This window comes from Podarcis bocagei (assembly GCF_964188305.1).
Source record: "Podarcis bocagei genome assembly, chromosome: 12".
NCBI lineage: Eukaryota > Metazoa > Chordata > Lepidosauria > Squamata > Lacertidae > Podarcis > Podarcis bocagei.
The window spans coordinates 61548634-61561491 of NC_138137.1; the positions used below are offsets into that span (position 1 = coordinate 61548634).

The 12858-nt window shown below is 44.8% G+C and overlaps 1 protein-coding gene and 1 long non-coding RNA gene across 3 annotated transcripts in view; both read right to left on the reverse strand.

The window, feature by feature from the left end:
* LOC308569807 overlaps positions 1–12858 on the reverse strand; it is a 109503-nt gene that overhangs the window by 65955 nt on the left and 30690 nt on the right. The window lies entirely within an intron of this gene.
* On the reverse strand, positions 1824–12677 carry LOC308569627 (uncharacterized protein). 2 transcript variants are annotated; one of them, XM_081163773.1, is made up of 3 exons: positions 12559–12677; positions 8935–9037; positions 1824–6748 (listed from the first exon to the last, which is right to left on the reverse strand). In XM_081163773.1, the coding sequence occupies exons 2-3, from the start codon at positions 9029–9031 to the stop codon at positions 5346–5348; spliced, it is 1500 nt and encodes a 499-aa protein (XP_081019899.1). In that variant the 5' UTR covers positions 9032–9037; positions 12559–12677; the 3' UTR covers positions 1824–5345. The 2 variants fall into 2 exon arrangements, with proteins under 2 accessions (XP_081019899.1, XP_081019900.1); XM_081163774.1 differs by lacking the exon at positions 12559–12677 and adding an exon at positions 10275–12009.

The window sequence follows — 12858 nt, forward strand, 5'->3', positions numbered from 1 at the left end:
TCTCAGTTGGGTATGTGGCTCTTGGGCTGAGAAAGGAATGGAAGAGAAAAGGCTAGGCAGGCTGGCTAGCTGTCTGGCCGTTAACCCCCTACTGCCAATGAAGACTGAATCAGAATGCTGGTCCATGCAGCCCAATGGAGTCTGCTATGGCAGGAAGCAGCTCTCCAGGGTCTTGGGCAAAGAGAGGTCTACCCCAGCACTGTCCTATGATGTTCTTCACTGGAGGCGCAGGGGGACCTACCATCGGGAGAAGCAGAAAGCGAGCTTGCTCCATCTTCCATGCAACAACCCTTTAAGGTGAGTCTCATATCACCTCTCAGCTTTCTCTCAGGCCAAACCTCCTCAGCTCCTTCAACTGTTCCTCACAAGGGTCTGAGCTGGCAGTGACTTGCCAGAAATGAGAGCACAACATAAGAACCTAGAGGGAGCCTGCTGGATCAGGCCAGTGGCCCATGCAGACCAGCATCATGTCCTCGCAGTGTCCAACCAGATGTCCATAAGGGGAAACCCGCAAGCAGAACACAAGCGCACCCCTCCCTCCTGTGGTTTCCAGCAATGGTATTCAGAAGCATCATTGCCACTGACTGTTTGACGCCAGGAAAGTCCTCCTTCACACAGCACAGAGTTAAACCATGGAACTGTCTTGCCCAGGAAACCCAGCCAGATGGGCAGGGTATAAATAATAAATTTTATTTATATTATTATTATTAGCTTCTTCCCTTTAGGGCAGGGGTCTGCAACCCTTAAGACAAAAAGAGCCACTTGGACCCATTTCCGAAGGGAAAAAAACCGGGAGCCACAAAACTCGTCATTATAAAAATAACTTTTTTGTCACTTTTTTATTATTTCTTTGTTTGACCCCTCAGAATTACTCCTCCTCATAGAAATAAACGTTAAATTAACAAGTTACCTTTTTGTGTGTGTGTGTGTTCTTCACTCCCCTTCAAAACAGTGACCAGCGTACATGCCCCCTTTCAATGCAGTGACCAGCGTACATGCCCCTTACAATGTAGTGGGTGGGCGGGTGGGAAGGTGACGTCAGGACGGTGCGTGACTAACGCACGCACTGCCCCCATGCGGCGTTACAGCCAGTACAGCGCCCGCCACAGTGGGGAGTGTCGGGGTGCACAATGCACCTCCTCCCCTCGCTAGTATCTGCCCCGGAGCCGCGGCAAAGGTGTAAAAGAGCCACATGCGGCTCCAGAGCCGCGGGTTGCAGACCCCTGCTTTAGGGGATCTGGTTAGCCCCTGTGAGAAGAGATAAGATTTTCCTACATCCTTGTGTTAAGCTCTTCTTGTTACTGCATTGGCATTTTGCATTGACTGCTTATTCTTAATACTGTTATCAGCCACCCCAACGCCCACTGAGTCACGCATGGGATTCCAGGCGTCTTCACCCTCACCCAGGGTCTGTGCTCCTTTGGAGAACTGAAGACACAGCAGGGACTGTTAGAGCTGTAAGAAATTTCCCCCGAAAGACCATGAAGAAGATTGGACTGTACTGCATAGTATTCATGTTTGGTGCTCTTTATTCTGGTCTTCACTACAAAGGAGAAGAGATGGGTGTTCCTATGGACCAAATGCTTAAAATAATCAATTTTTAATGTAACTGGCAGGTGGGAAAAAATTTTCTGTCTTTCGCTAATGATTCTTTCTGTTTTTCATTGTATTAATAATAATAATAATAATAATAATAAATTTTATTTATATCCCGCCCTCCCCAACTGAAGCCGGGCTCAGGGCGGCTAACAACAATAAAACAGTACAAAAGTACAGCATAAACAACACTCTAAAATCATTCATTATAAATTAATTCTTTATTCTTTCTCTTTTTCCTTTCTTTATCTTTAATATCCCTTTCTTTCTTTTTTTCTGTTTCTCTTGTTTTTCATCTGTACTTATAATATTGTATCTTCTGAGGTTATAATTTTACTGTATCATGGGAACATCTTAATAAAAAATTATTTATCTATTTAAAAAGCCTCATCCTGGAGGGAAGGTGAATGTTCCCAAAAAGAACATTACATATTAATTTATATTAATTTATATTCTGAGAGGAATTCCAGTTCATATATCTATAAAATATTTTCAGAAAATAAATTCTTTGTTTAGAAATTTTCTATGGGGTTTTCGATTCCAATAATATATTTACAGAAAATGCAACTACAAATTAATGAGGAAGGATTCAGGATTCTGAATCTGGAGCTATATCTTCATGCTTGCTTACTGTTGTTATAAAAATTGCACCCCCATACGGGAGTTGTGGAGATAAGCACACCCAAACCCACAGCTCCCCAAGCAGACATTTGACCAATGCAGTATTTTAGTAAAGGAAAACCGGTTCCTGAGCTGTCAAACACAAATATTCCTAAAAATGCAACAGTGCCACCTCCTGTGTCTGATAAGCAACCGCAATAGAACATTCAGAACACTTAGAAGGGGCCTCATAAAACAGGGGGGCACCTATTTAGAGGAACCTTTCTATTCTTGATGTTTTAAAGGGGGAAAGCTCACACACTCAGTGAAATACAGTTAAATAAAGGTTTGTTTCCCACTTACTCACATGGGGAAGACCAAAACTTCCCAATACAGGCATGAAAGACATGTGGAATATTCCTCCTAGCACATAGTCCCAGGAACTCTTGCAATGGACTGAAGACTTCAGATCTCATGTATTTCCCCCCCCCCTTCCAGCTCTAAAATGAAACATAATTGTATGCATGTTTGTAAATGTGAAATCAGCGAATAAATTTTGCTCAATGTTTGAAAAGGGATGTTCTGAATGCAATCAGCTTGTATTTCCTTTATACTGTATTGATTTGACCTGTGCCTTGTAAATTACCTTATCTGTTTGTACCACCTCTTGGTGACATAACCATGGCCTTTTTAGGGAGGTCACTTTGACCAAGGAACTGTTGGATATTTGCCATAACCAAACTCCCATAACCTGTTGCAGTATCAACAGCCCACCACAGCCTGTTAGGAGTTTTCTTAGGCAATTAAAACTCTTTTCCTTGGGACCAGCATGCTTTCAAAGACCCTGGCCCCATTTAGCAGAGTGAAGCATGGAGTGAAGAAAATAAAACACAGGAAACATCCAAAGTAGAGAGAAGTCTTTTAATATCAGCATTAAGCGTAATGGTTACAGATTATATACAGAAATTAATTTTTCTATCGGAGCCTTGGTAGAGGTCTGCTTAACAGTCTCATAGGCTACCAGACCCTCTGCTTACATCTTCACAGTTCAAAGGCAGAGATCAGACTAAGACAGTTCCCACAGTTCAGTTCAGGAGCTGCACACATCCAGGTAACATTCTCCAACATGTCCTTGCACCTGATGTAAACAGTCCAGGCTTTTCGCAGCTTCTGGGAACATCACACAGACTAAACTACACCGTTGTTTCTGAGAACGAATGACTCTTGCACCAACAGGAACTGCCCCAAATCCAAAGGTATAAAATGTAAAACCCTTTTGTTTCGGGTCTCTTTCCTTCCTTCCTTTGCTGTTGCAACAGTATTCTTTGAATAAGGATCTGGCTTACTGGTGGCTTTGCTCTGCATTCCCTTGGTTCTTCCCTTGACCAACAAGGTACCTTCCCTGGGGAATCTTGAGCGACAAGAGGGTTTCCCCCATGTAATTCTCCTGATAGTTTTATAACAATGTAAGGCATTAAATACTGGAAGCCAACAACTGGTTTAGGCAACTTTGGAATATACATACATAGCACCTTTGGTTGGATGGACGGCATTAGGATCGAAATACGTTAGAACTTTGGAAAGAATTATGTCAGTTATAAAGTTATGGAATGTCTAATAAAAAAAAGACGTGGCCAATTTTCCCATGCCATATTGACTTTATAGGAAAACCTAACTTTAAAAAATGGGGAAAGATGGTGATATGGAAAGATTGGATGGAAGCAAGTATTTTGACTTTGGATCAACTGATGGATGCTGAAGATGAATTTTTAACCAACACTGTGATAAAAATCAGCTATCAGATGTAACCCAATGACAATGTTTACAGCTACAACATTGGTTAAACAACATTGTTTGGACCAGCAGCATTTTCAGCTTCTGAGACCCCCGAGATACTAGAACAACAACAAAAACCCCACAATTATTTTTCATGAATATTTGTTATCAATTTGATATGCAGGTGTTAAGAAATGAATAAAGAATTAGAGGTTCCTATAAAGCTTAAGGAGCCACTGGGTGAGATCCAATGGTCAAAAATATTCAAAAGAGAAGGGATTCCAAAATGGATGAGTTTCTAAAAGGTGAAATATTGAAGGCCCTAATGCAATCAATTCCAATAAGAAAGAAAAGTGGGAGGCATCTGAAGATACCAGGATGGCTGCATAAGGAGCTTACAGATCAGCTGAGATTCAAGAAGGGCATTTCTAAGAAAGGGAAAATCACAAAAGAGTATACAGTTGCAGGTGGGCTAAAGCTCAGAATGAGCTCAGGCTTGCAGGAAAAGTTAAAAATAATTTTTAAAAGGGTTTCTTCGGCTATGTTTGAAGCAAAAGAAAGAACAAGCAAGTGATAGGTCCTCTACATGGGGAACACGGAGAAATGCTATTGGGTGACAGAGAAAAGGTGGAACTACTCAACACCTTCTTCGCCTCTGTCTTTACCCAAAAGGAAAGTGATGCCCAACCTGGTGGTAACAGAATAAATGGTGTGAAGAGGGAGCTGCAGCCCAAGATATGAAAAAAGGTAGTAAGGGAACACCAGGCTACTTTAAATGAATTCAGATCTCCAGGGCCTGATGAGCTGCATCCAAGGGTATTAAAGGAGCTTGCAGGTGTGATTTCAGAGCCATTGTCTATGATCTTTGAGAATTCCTGGAGAACAAACTGGAGGAGGCAATATATTGTTCCCATCTTCAAAAAGGGAGAAAAATAAGACCTAGATTAACTGAAAAACTAGTGAGCTTGACATTGGTACCAGGAAAAGGTCCTAGAAAAGATAAACAGTCAGCCAGTGAGCATTTGGAAAAGGTTACTATGATAAAGGTACAACATTGGTGGTTCAGGGGAATGCTGTAGATGTCGTGTATCTCAATTTCAGCAAGGCTTTTTCACTCCATGGTTGTAGAGACAACATTGACTTCTTTGCTGTGTTTCTGAAGGACATACACACTATTGCAATCCTTGCCTGCAGACAAATCACAATCTCCTAAAATTAAATTTGTAGATACCCATTTCTATGGTTATGCCCATTGTGGCTTATTTGATGGGAAGTCAGATGGGTGTTGTGACTGAACGTCTTTCCACTGCTTTCATTTCAATGAAACTTTGTGCTTCCATAAAGTAACTCCCATATTTCAAGCATTTAAATGGTCACTGCCCCCCTGTATGAATTCTGTGATGAGAAGTGAGACTGGTGCTGTGACTGAAACTTTTTCCACATTCCAAGCACTGATATGGTTTCACCCCTGTATGAATTCTTTGATGGGTTGTGAGATTGCCACTCTGACTGAACCTCTTTCCACATTCCAAGCACTGATACGGTTTTTCCCCTGTATGAATTTTATGATGGGAAGAAAGACTGGACCTATGATTGAAGCTCTTTCCACATTCCAAGCACTGATACGGTTTCTCCCCTGTATGAACTCTTTGATGGTCTATAAGTGTGTGCTTCTCACTGAAGCTCTTACCACATTCAAGGCACTGATATGGTTTCTCCTCTGTATGAATTTTATGATGGGAAGTGAGACTTCCCTTTTTGGTGAAGCTCTTTCCACATTCCAAGCACTGATATGGTTTCTCCTCTGTATGAATTTTATGATGGGAAGTGAGATTTCCCTTTTTGATGAAGCTCTTTCCACATTCCAAGCACTGATATGGTTTCTCCTCTGTATGAATTCTTTGATGGTAAGTGAGACTTCCCCTTTGGGTGAAGCTTTTTCCACATTCCAAGCACTGATACGGTTTCTCTCCTATATGAATTCTTTGATGGGCAGTGAAATGGCAGTTCTTACGGAACCTTTTTCCACATTCTACGCAGTGATATGGTTTCTCCCCTGTATGAATTCTTTGATGGGAAGTGAAATTTCCCTTTTGGGTGAAGCTCTTACCACATTCCAAGCACTGATATGGTTTCTCCTCTGTATGAATTCTTTGATGGGTTGTGAGATGGGCACTCCGACAGAACCTCTTTTCACATTCCAAGCACTGATACGGTTTCTCCCCTGTATGAATTCTTTGATGGGAAGTGAAATTTCCCTTTTGGGTGAAGCTCTTTCCACATTCCAGGCATTGATATGGTTTCTCCGCTGTATGAATTCTTTGATGGTCTATAAGTGTGTGCTTCTCACTGAAGCTCTTACCACATTCCAAGCACTGATGTCGTTTCTCCTCTGTATGAATTTTATGATGGGAAGTGAGACTTCCCTTTTGGATGAAGCTCTTTCCACATTCCAGGCACTGATATGGTTTCTCCCCTGTATGAGTTCTTTGATGGGAAGTGAAATTTCCCTTTTGGGTAAAGCTCTTACCACATTCAATGCAAAGATATGGTTTCTCCTCTGTATGAATTCTTTGATGGACTATGAATGTGCCCTTCTTACTGAAGCTCTTTCCACATTCCAAGCACTGATAGGATTTCTTCCCAATGGAATTTGTTTGATTGCAACAGGAGCTCTGAATGAAGTTCTCGCCATACTCTGAATACTTATCTGGTTTCTCCACTTTGTGGACTTTGCCGTGGTTTCCCTTGTTCTTAATGTCCAATTCATCACCACCTACAATGAAGGGAGTAACAGATTATAGTCCCAGGAAGAAATGGAGCCCTCAGTTATTGAACAATGCTAATGAATGATTTTGATAGAGGAAAAACTGAGGGGCATTTGATGTGATGTCTTCTTGCAGGGTTCACTGCCTTTGTTAACTGGCCTTAACATACATACTTATGGGAATTTTGAGATTCTTAAAGCCAAGCTCTTTTGTGTGATGGATTTTGTTTGACCCAATCATGGCATCCCCTCCATCTCCAATAACAAAGAACCTGACAGAAGCTACTTCAACATCCCTAACTACTTTGAAGCTTACATTTAAAAAGGCCTGGGGAGTTCAGAGCGGCCTGATCAGGCCTAAAAAAGCATAACTGGAGGGGTGTCCAGAGCACAGTCCAGGCCTGTTGTGTTGGCTCAGTTTCAGTTGCTAAGGCTCGAGGGTGTGGACAAGGTGCTCGGATCCGTCAGGGTGACCAACTGGGCTCTAGACCCTTGCTCATCTTGGCTGATAAAAACAAGCAGGGAGGCAACAGCTGGCTGGGCCAGGGAGGTGATCAATGCCTCTTTACAAGAGGGGGTGGCCCCTGCCTGTTTGAAGGAGCCAGTGGTAAAACCACTCCTTAAGAAGCCTTCCCTGGATTCAGAAAACCTAACTATTACCGGCCAGTTGCTAATCTTGCTTTCCTGGACAAAGTTCTAGAGCGAGTGGTCAGACTAGATCCAGGTGCTTTTGGAAGAAACTGATTTTCTGGATCCATTTCAGTTGGGGTTTAGGCCCAGAAACTGCTTTGGTCACCATGAATGATGACCTCTGTCAAGAGAGAGACAAGGGAAACATATCCCTGTTAAGTCTTCTCAACCTCTCAGCGGCTTTCGATACCATCGACCATGGTATCCTTCTGAAGCGACTCTCCAAACTAGGGGTGGGTGGCACCACTTTGAGGTGGTTCCAGTCCTACTTGGATGGTCATTCCCAGAGGGTGTTACTTGGGGAATAATTTTTAGCCCCATGGAACCATCAATGTGGGGTTCCGCAGGGCTCAATCCTATCCCCCATGTTGTTTAACATCTACATTAAACTGCTGGGTGGGGTTATCTGGAGGTTTGGCGCATGTTGTCAGCAGTATGCTCAACCCAGTAAGCTCAATCCAGATACGACTGGGGCTCTGTTAGTGGGTGGGACCCTAGACCAGATGGCTGGAAGGTCACCTGCTCTTGCTGGGGTTACACTTCCTCTGAAGGAGCAGGCTCATAGCTTGGGGGTCCTCCTGGATCCTTTGCTGTCATTCGAGGCTCAGGTGGCCTCAGTGGCCCCGAGTGCCTCCCATCATCTTCGGCTGGTGGCCTAGCTATGCCCCTATCTGGACAAGGATAGCCTAACCACTGTTGTCTATGCTCTGGTATCCTCAAGGTTAGATTACTGCAATGCGTTCTACGTAGGGCTGCCTCTAAAGATGGTTTGGAAACTTCAGCTGGTGCAGAATTCAGCAGCCAGGTTGCTCAGCGGAGCAAGATGGTCTGAGCATATTACACCAATCCTGGTCCGACTGCACTGGCTACCGATTAGTTTTCGGGCCCAATTCAAAGTGCTGGTTTTGACCTATAAAGCCTTAAACAGCTCAGGACCACAATACCTCAAGGACCACCTCTCTCCATATGAACCTACCCGGTCCCTGAGATCACCTTCCGAGGCCCTTCTTCGTGTGCCTCCTCCTCGAGAGGTCCAGAGGGTGGCAACACGAGAACAGGGTCTTTTCTGCAGTGGCTCTCGCTTTGTGGAATGCTCTCCCCAGGTAAGTTCACCTGGTGCCTTCATTATATACCTTTAGGCACCAGGCAAAAATGTTCCTTTTTAACCAGACCTTTGGTTGATCTTATTGACATCCAACACCCTTTTAGAATAAGCCTCTTTTGGGTTTTTTTTTGGGGGGGGGTTATTGTTTTTGGTTTGTTTTTATGTTGTGGTCTTGTTTGTGAACTGCCCTGAGACTTCCGCATATAGGGCTGTGTATACATGGAATAAATAAGAATAAGAATATTCACAGACAAACCAGTAAACAGCCCTCCATTCAAGGTGAGCAGTGGGATGTTAGAATTCCAGGTGTTGTAGGCCCCATCAAAATAGTGGACCTTCATCACATGTAGATATGTATTGAATTTCAAAGCAGATATTATGGTCAAACAGGGAGACTTACTGGTAGAGTCCATGATCCCATTATTCTCCTCCATGACTTCCTTATGCAGAGTCCAGTCCTCGTCTGTGAAATGAACAGCTATATCTTCAAAGCACATTGGACCCTAACAGAAAAAGGGAAAAGTTCTCCTCTTAGCACAAATATTTATTTATTACATATTGCTCTGTTAATTGCTGCATTGTTTTCATGGGATTGTTTCGCTGCACATCTTAATTATGGGTGCTTCTTTTAACGTTATAATGGAATTATTTTATTGTGTGATAGGAATTTTGAGGTCTTAGATATATGTTAAATGTTCCTAAGTGTACCAGCCAAACATGTACATAGATCAGCACAGGAAGACCGACCTGGAACCATTTTGATTCCCAAACTGTCCCAAATTGACCAAATGTTTTCTCTGCAAGTTCAAAGGAAAATGGAAAAGCCTCCCCATTGTCTTTTCCTTAACAAATCCTGTCTTAAGGGTATGTCTGTGTTTGAATAGGGTGTGAGCCTGTGACCTGACTCAGGAACTAAGTATTTATCATTACTAAGTATTTCTCATTACAAGAGACTGGCCAGGCTCCCCAGGGTATCCAGTCAAGTAACCTGCCAGACAGGAGATAAACAAGGACAGGAGAAAAACAACAACATTCAAATTTATGTTTAGACCGCCTTTTCTGTGATGTAGGTGTGATGTACCTGAGGGGTGGTCTTAGGTTACACCCCTTCTGTGATGTATGTATGATGTTTCTGGGGGTGGTCTTGATCTACAGGGTGGCAATTTCAAAAGTCTTTATAAGGCCTTGCGCACCATTTTTCTGGGTCCTTCCTCTCTCCTGCAAGTGAGGGGAGCACCCTGTTGCAACAGTTCAATAAAGGCCAAGCCTACAGACTGCTGTTTTGCTCCAAGTAATCCTGGTTGTTGTCTTTGTTTTTGTCCAAGGGAGCCCTCAGATTTTTCCGTTAACAATTGTGTATTTTAACGATGGGCATTAATTATAGTGGTGGAACTCCACATCATGTGTGGCATTCCAGTTTGCCCGATGAAAGCATCCCCTCTCTCCTCTCCCTGTGTTCCATTTCTGGGGTGGAACCACCTGATGTTCTAAAGCCAACATCAATGGGTACCTGAGGGCGGGGCGGGGGGAAGCCCCATTGTGCAACTGATGAGGCTGGTTACGTGAATCCCAGCCACTGTTTTAGAAGCCTATTTTACCATTCAAAGACCAATATACAAATAAAACTGCAACAACTGATAAATAACACAAGCAACATTCAGAAGGCAAGTTAAAGTGAGGTGGCTTCCTGTTATCAGAACTGCTGGATCTGTGCATCTGAGCTAAGGGTGTCCTCCTTACCCAGGATTTTCTGCACAGAGTTTCCCCAAAAATTCCCCACTGTTCCCAATTTGTAGGGCATGGCCTCTTCCTGCTTCGGGGTCAGCTGAGTCTTGCTCATCCATCTAGACACTCATGAATCCTCCAAGAGATCAGAATGAATCCCTTGATCTTCTGCCAAGTTTTCTATGTGCCCCGCACCTCTGGGACCCCCACTGTACCCCAGGCCCCCTGTGGGGTACTATGGAAATGACAGGGGGGCACATCTTTAAACTTGTTACAATGTTACAAATATTGTGCCTGAATGTATCTTTTCGACTTGGCAGTTTAGGGAAGATACCTAGGTTTATAAAATCATATAAAATCAACCCCCGCACCAATTTCCTCCACTCCAAGGCCATTTTTGCCCTTAGAGGAAAGGGCTCCTTTTACCTTTCTCTCCCACCATTATCCCTCAAGCTGAGGGCACATACAGAACACCCCACCCAGGGAATGCCCAAGGGTGGCAATTGCCATGCTGAAGTATGACCCCCAGACCTGACCCAGGACAAGGATATGTAAAGAGTTCTATTGTTCTTTGGTGATAGCTACTTCAGAGGTGTTGGGAGATGTCTGCCTATGCTAATTTTGGACCCAGTGACATGCCTGGACATATTTGGCCTACGCTGATTTTCAATCCCTCTGTACTCCTCCCCTTTTGTGACATGTCAGTGATGTAAGGACGATGTATCAATGATGCTGTACGAACTGTATTCTAGGATATCATGGGAAGTTTTAAAAGTCAATGTCACCCCATGCTCAGGGTTCTTGCTCCTGTGGGAACCTGTTGGCAACAATAAAGATCATGGTCTACTGACTGCTGTTTTGCTCCAAATTACTTGGCTCAAACTTCCTTCCTTTACTGACTGCATGAATCTGCAGGGGACAGGCTGACAAGCTGGGCTGTTGAGTAGTCAGTCTCTCACCCCAGATTTTTTCCTTATTAGGGGGAAGAGAGGAGACTCGCCAAATCCCACAAGGCACTACTGAGGTTTCACTTGCACAACAGAGAGGCAAAGCCACTTCCCTTGCAGGAAGGGACTTGGAAGGGAGAGGAGTTTGCTCTGGAGGATCTGCCGCCTCCACCTTTATTTCCTGTCCTGTCTAGGAATCCTGCACAGGGGCCCAGGAGGACCACAGTATATTGCACACACCTGGAGAGGTTTTATGGGCGTCAGGGAGGGGCTCTTGACTGGCTGCCTTCTGAACTGCTCCCTCCCTTGGCCAGAAACTGGAGGAGAGGTTTGGTGGCAGGAGAAAGCATCTGCAAGAAGCAGGAAAGCTGATAACAGAATATACAGGAATTCTAAGGTCTCATTCATAAATATATATTCCTGCAAGGAGGAAGAAAACAGGGAAATACTCTCCATTGTCTTTTGCTTATCCGTCTTAAGGGCATATTTGTGCATGAATAGGGTGAGCCTGTGACCTGGATTCAGGAGTATTTACCATCACAAAAGAATGGCTGGGCTGTCCAGGTAATGCAATCAGTGACCTTATGATTGCACATGAGGATTTCTGCTGTAGACTGCCTCTTTCTGTGATGTATGTATGGTGTTTTGGGGGGTGGTCTCTGGCTACAGGGTGGGCAATTTCAAAAGTCTATATAAGAACCTGGACACCATTGTTCTGGGTTCCTCCTCCCTCCTGCGTGGGGGAAGTGGGGGACCCTGTTGCAACAGCTTTAATAAAGACCAGGCTTACTAGCTGCTTTGCTTCTCAATAGTCTCTGCTTGGCCTCTGTTATTTTCTCCTACCAATAGGGAACCTACAAAAGGACTCTATACGGGCTCTTGGATACCCCATAAAGGAAAAGGAGCATTTTTTTTCATTAGTCCAGCCCCTTGCAATGCAGGAATCTCTACGAGATCACACGACGCAGAGGGCCATCCACGCTCCGCTTGAAACCTCCCCCTTCTTCTGCCGCTCCCCACGTCCTAAGACCCGGGGGTCCCGTCGTCGTTCCTGGTGCTGCTGGCCACGGAAGCACCCCTCTCCCCCCGCTGGCTGCCCCCGAGTAACCCCCCCTTTGCCCTCCCCCCCTTCCTGCGGGGCCACGATGCCTCCCGGGGTGGTGGCAGCAGGCAATAAATGGCTCCTCGCCTCGCTCCTCCAGAACTCTCTCAATAAAAGCTCGTCAAAACACTTTGAAAGGGGTGCACGGATGCACCCTGCAAAACTACCTAAAACCAGTCAAAACCTCTTTCCCCTATGCATATATATTACAGTGAGTTAAAGTGAAAAGGGAGGGAAAGGAAAGGAATACCTCGCAGCTCCATCACAGCCAGGGCTCCAAAACAGCGGACTCCTTCCCTCCCGCCCGGGGAAGGTCTCCTCCGAACCAACCCAAGGCGCTTGCCCCGCAGCACCAGGGAGCCAGGGGAGGCAGCTCACCCGGTCCGAGGAGGATCCAGCTCCGGACCCGCCGAGACCACGCGCGCGCCTTTTGCTTCTCACGCCCCGCCCCCTGCGCGCGCCAGACACGCCCCCCCCCCGAGAGGAGAGCCGGGAGGCAAATACTCTTGCCCCGGAGTCCTTTGACACCAACCTTCCGCCATTCATGAAC

Excerpts from the sequence above, each read along its gene's own strand:
- LOC308569627 (XM_081163773.1), bottom strand. The coding sequence starts at position 9,031 with ATGTGCTTTGAAGATATAGCTGTTCATTTCACAGACGAGGACTGGACT. Across the intron at positions 6,749-8,934 it reads TGGGATCATGGACTCTACCA|GTGGTGATGAATTGGACATT; the intron begins GTAAGTCTCCCT and ends CCTTCATTGTAG.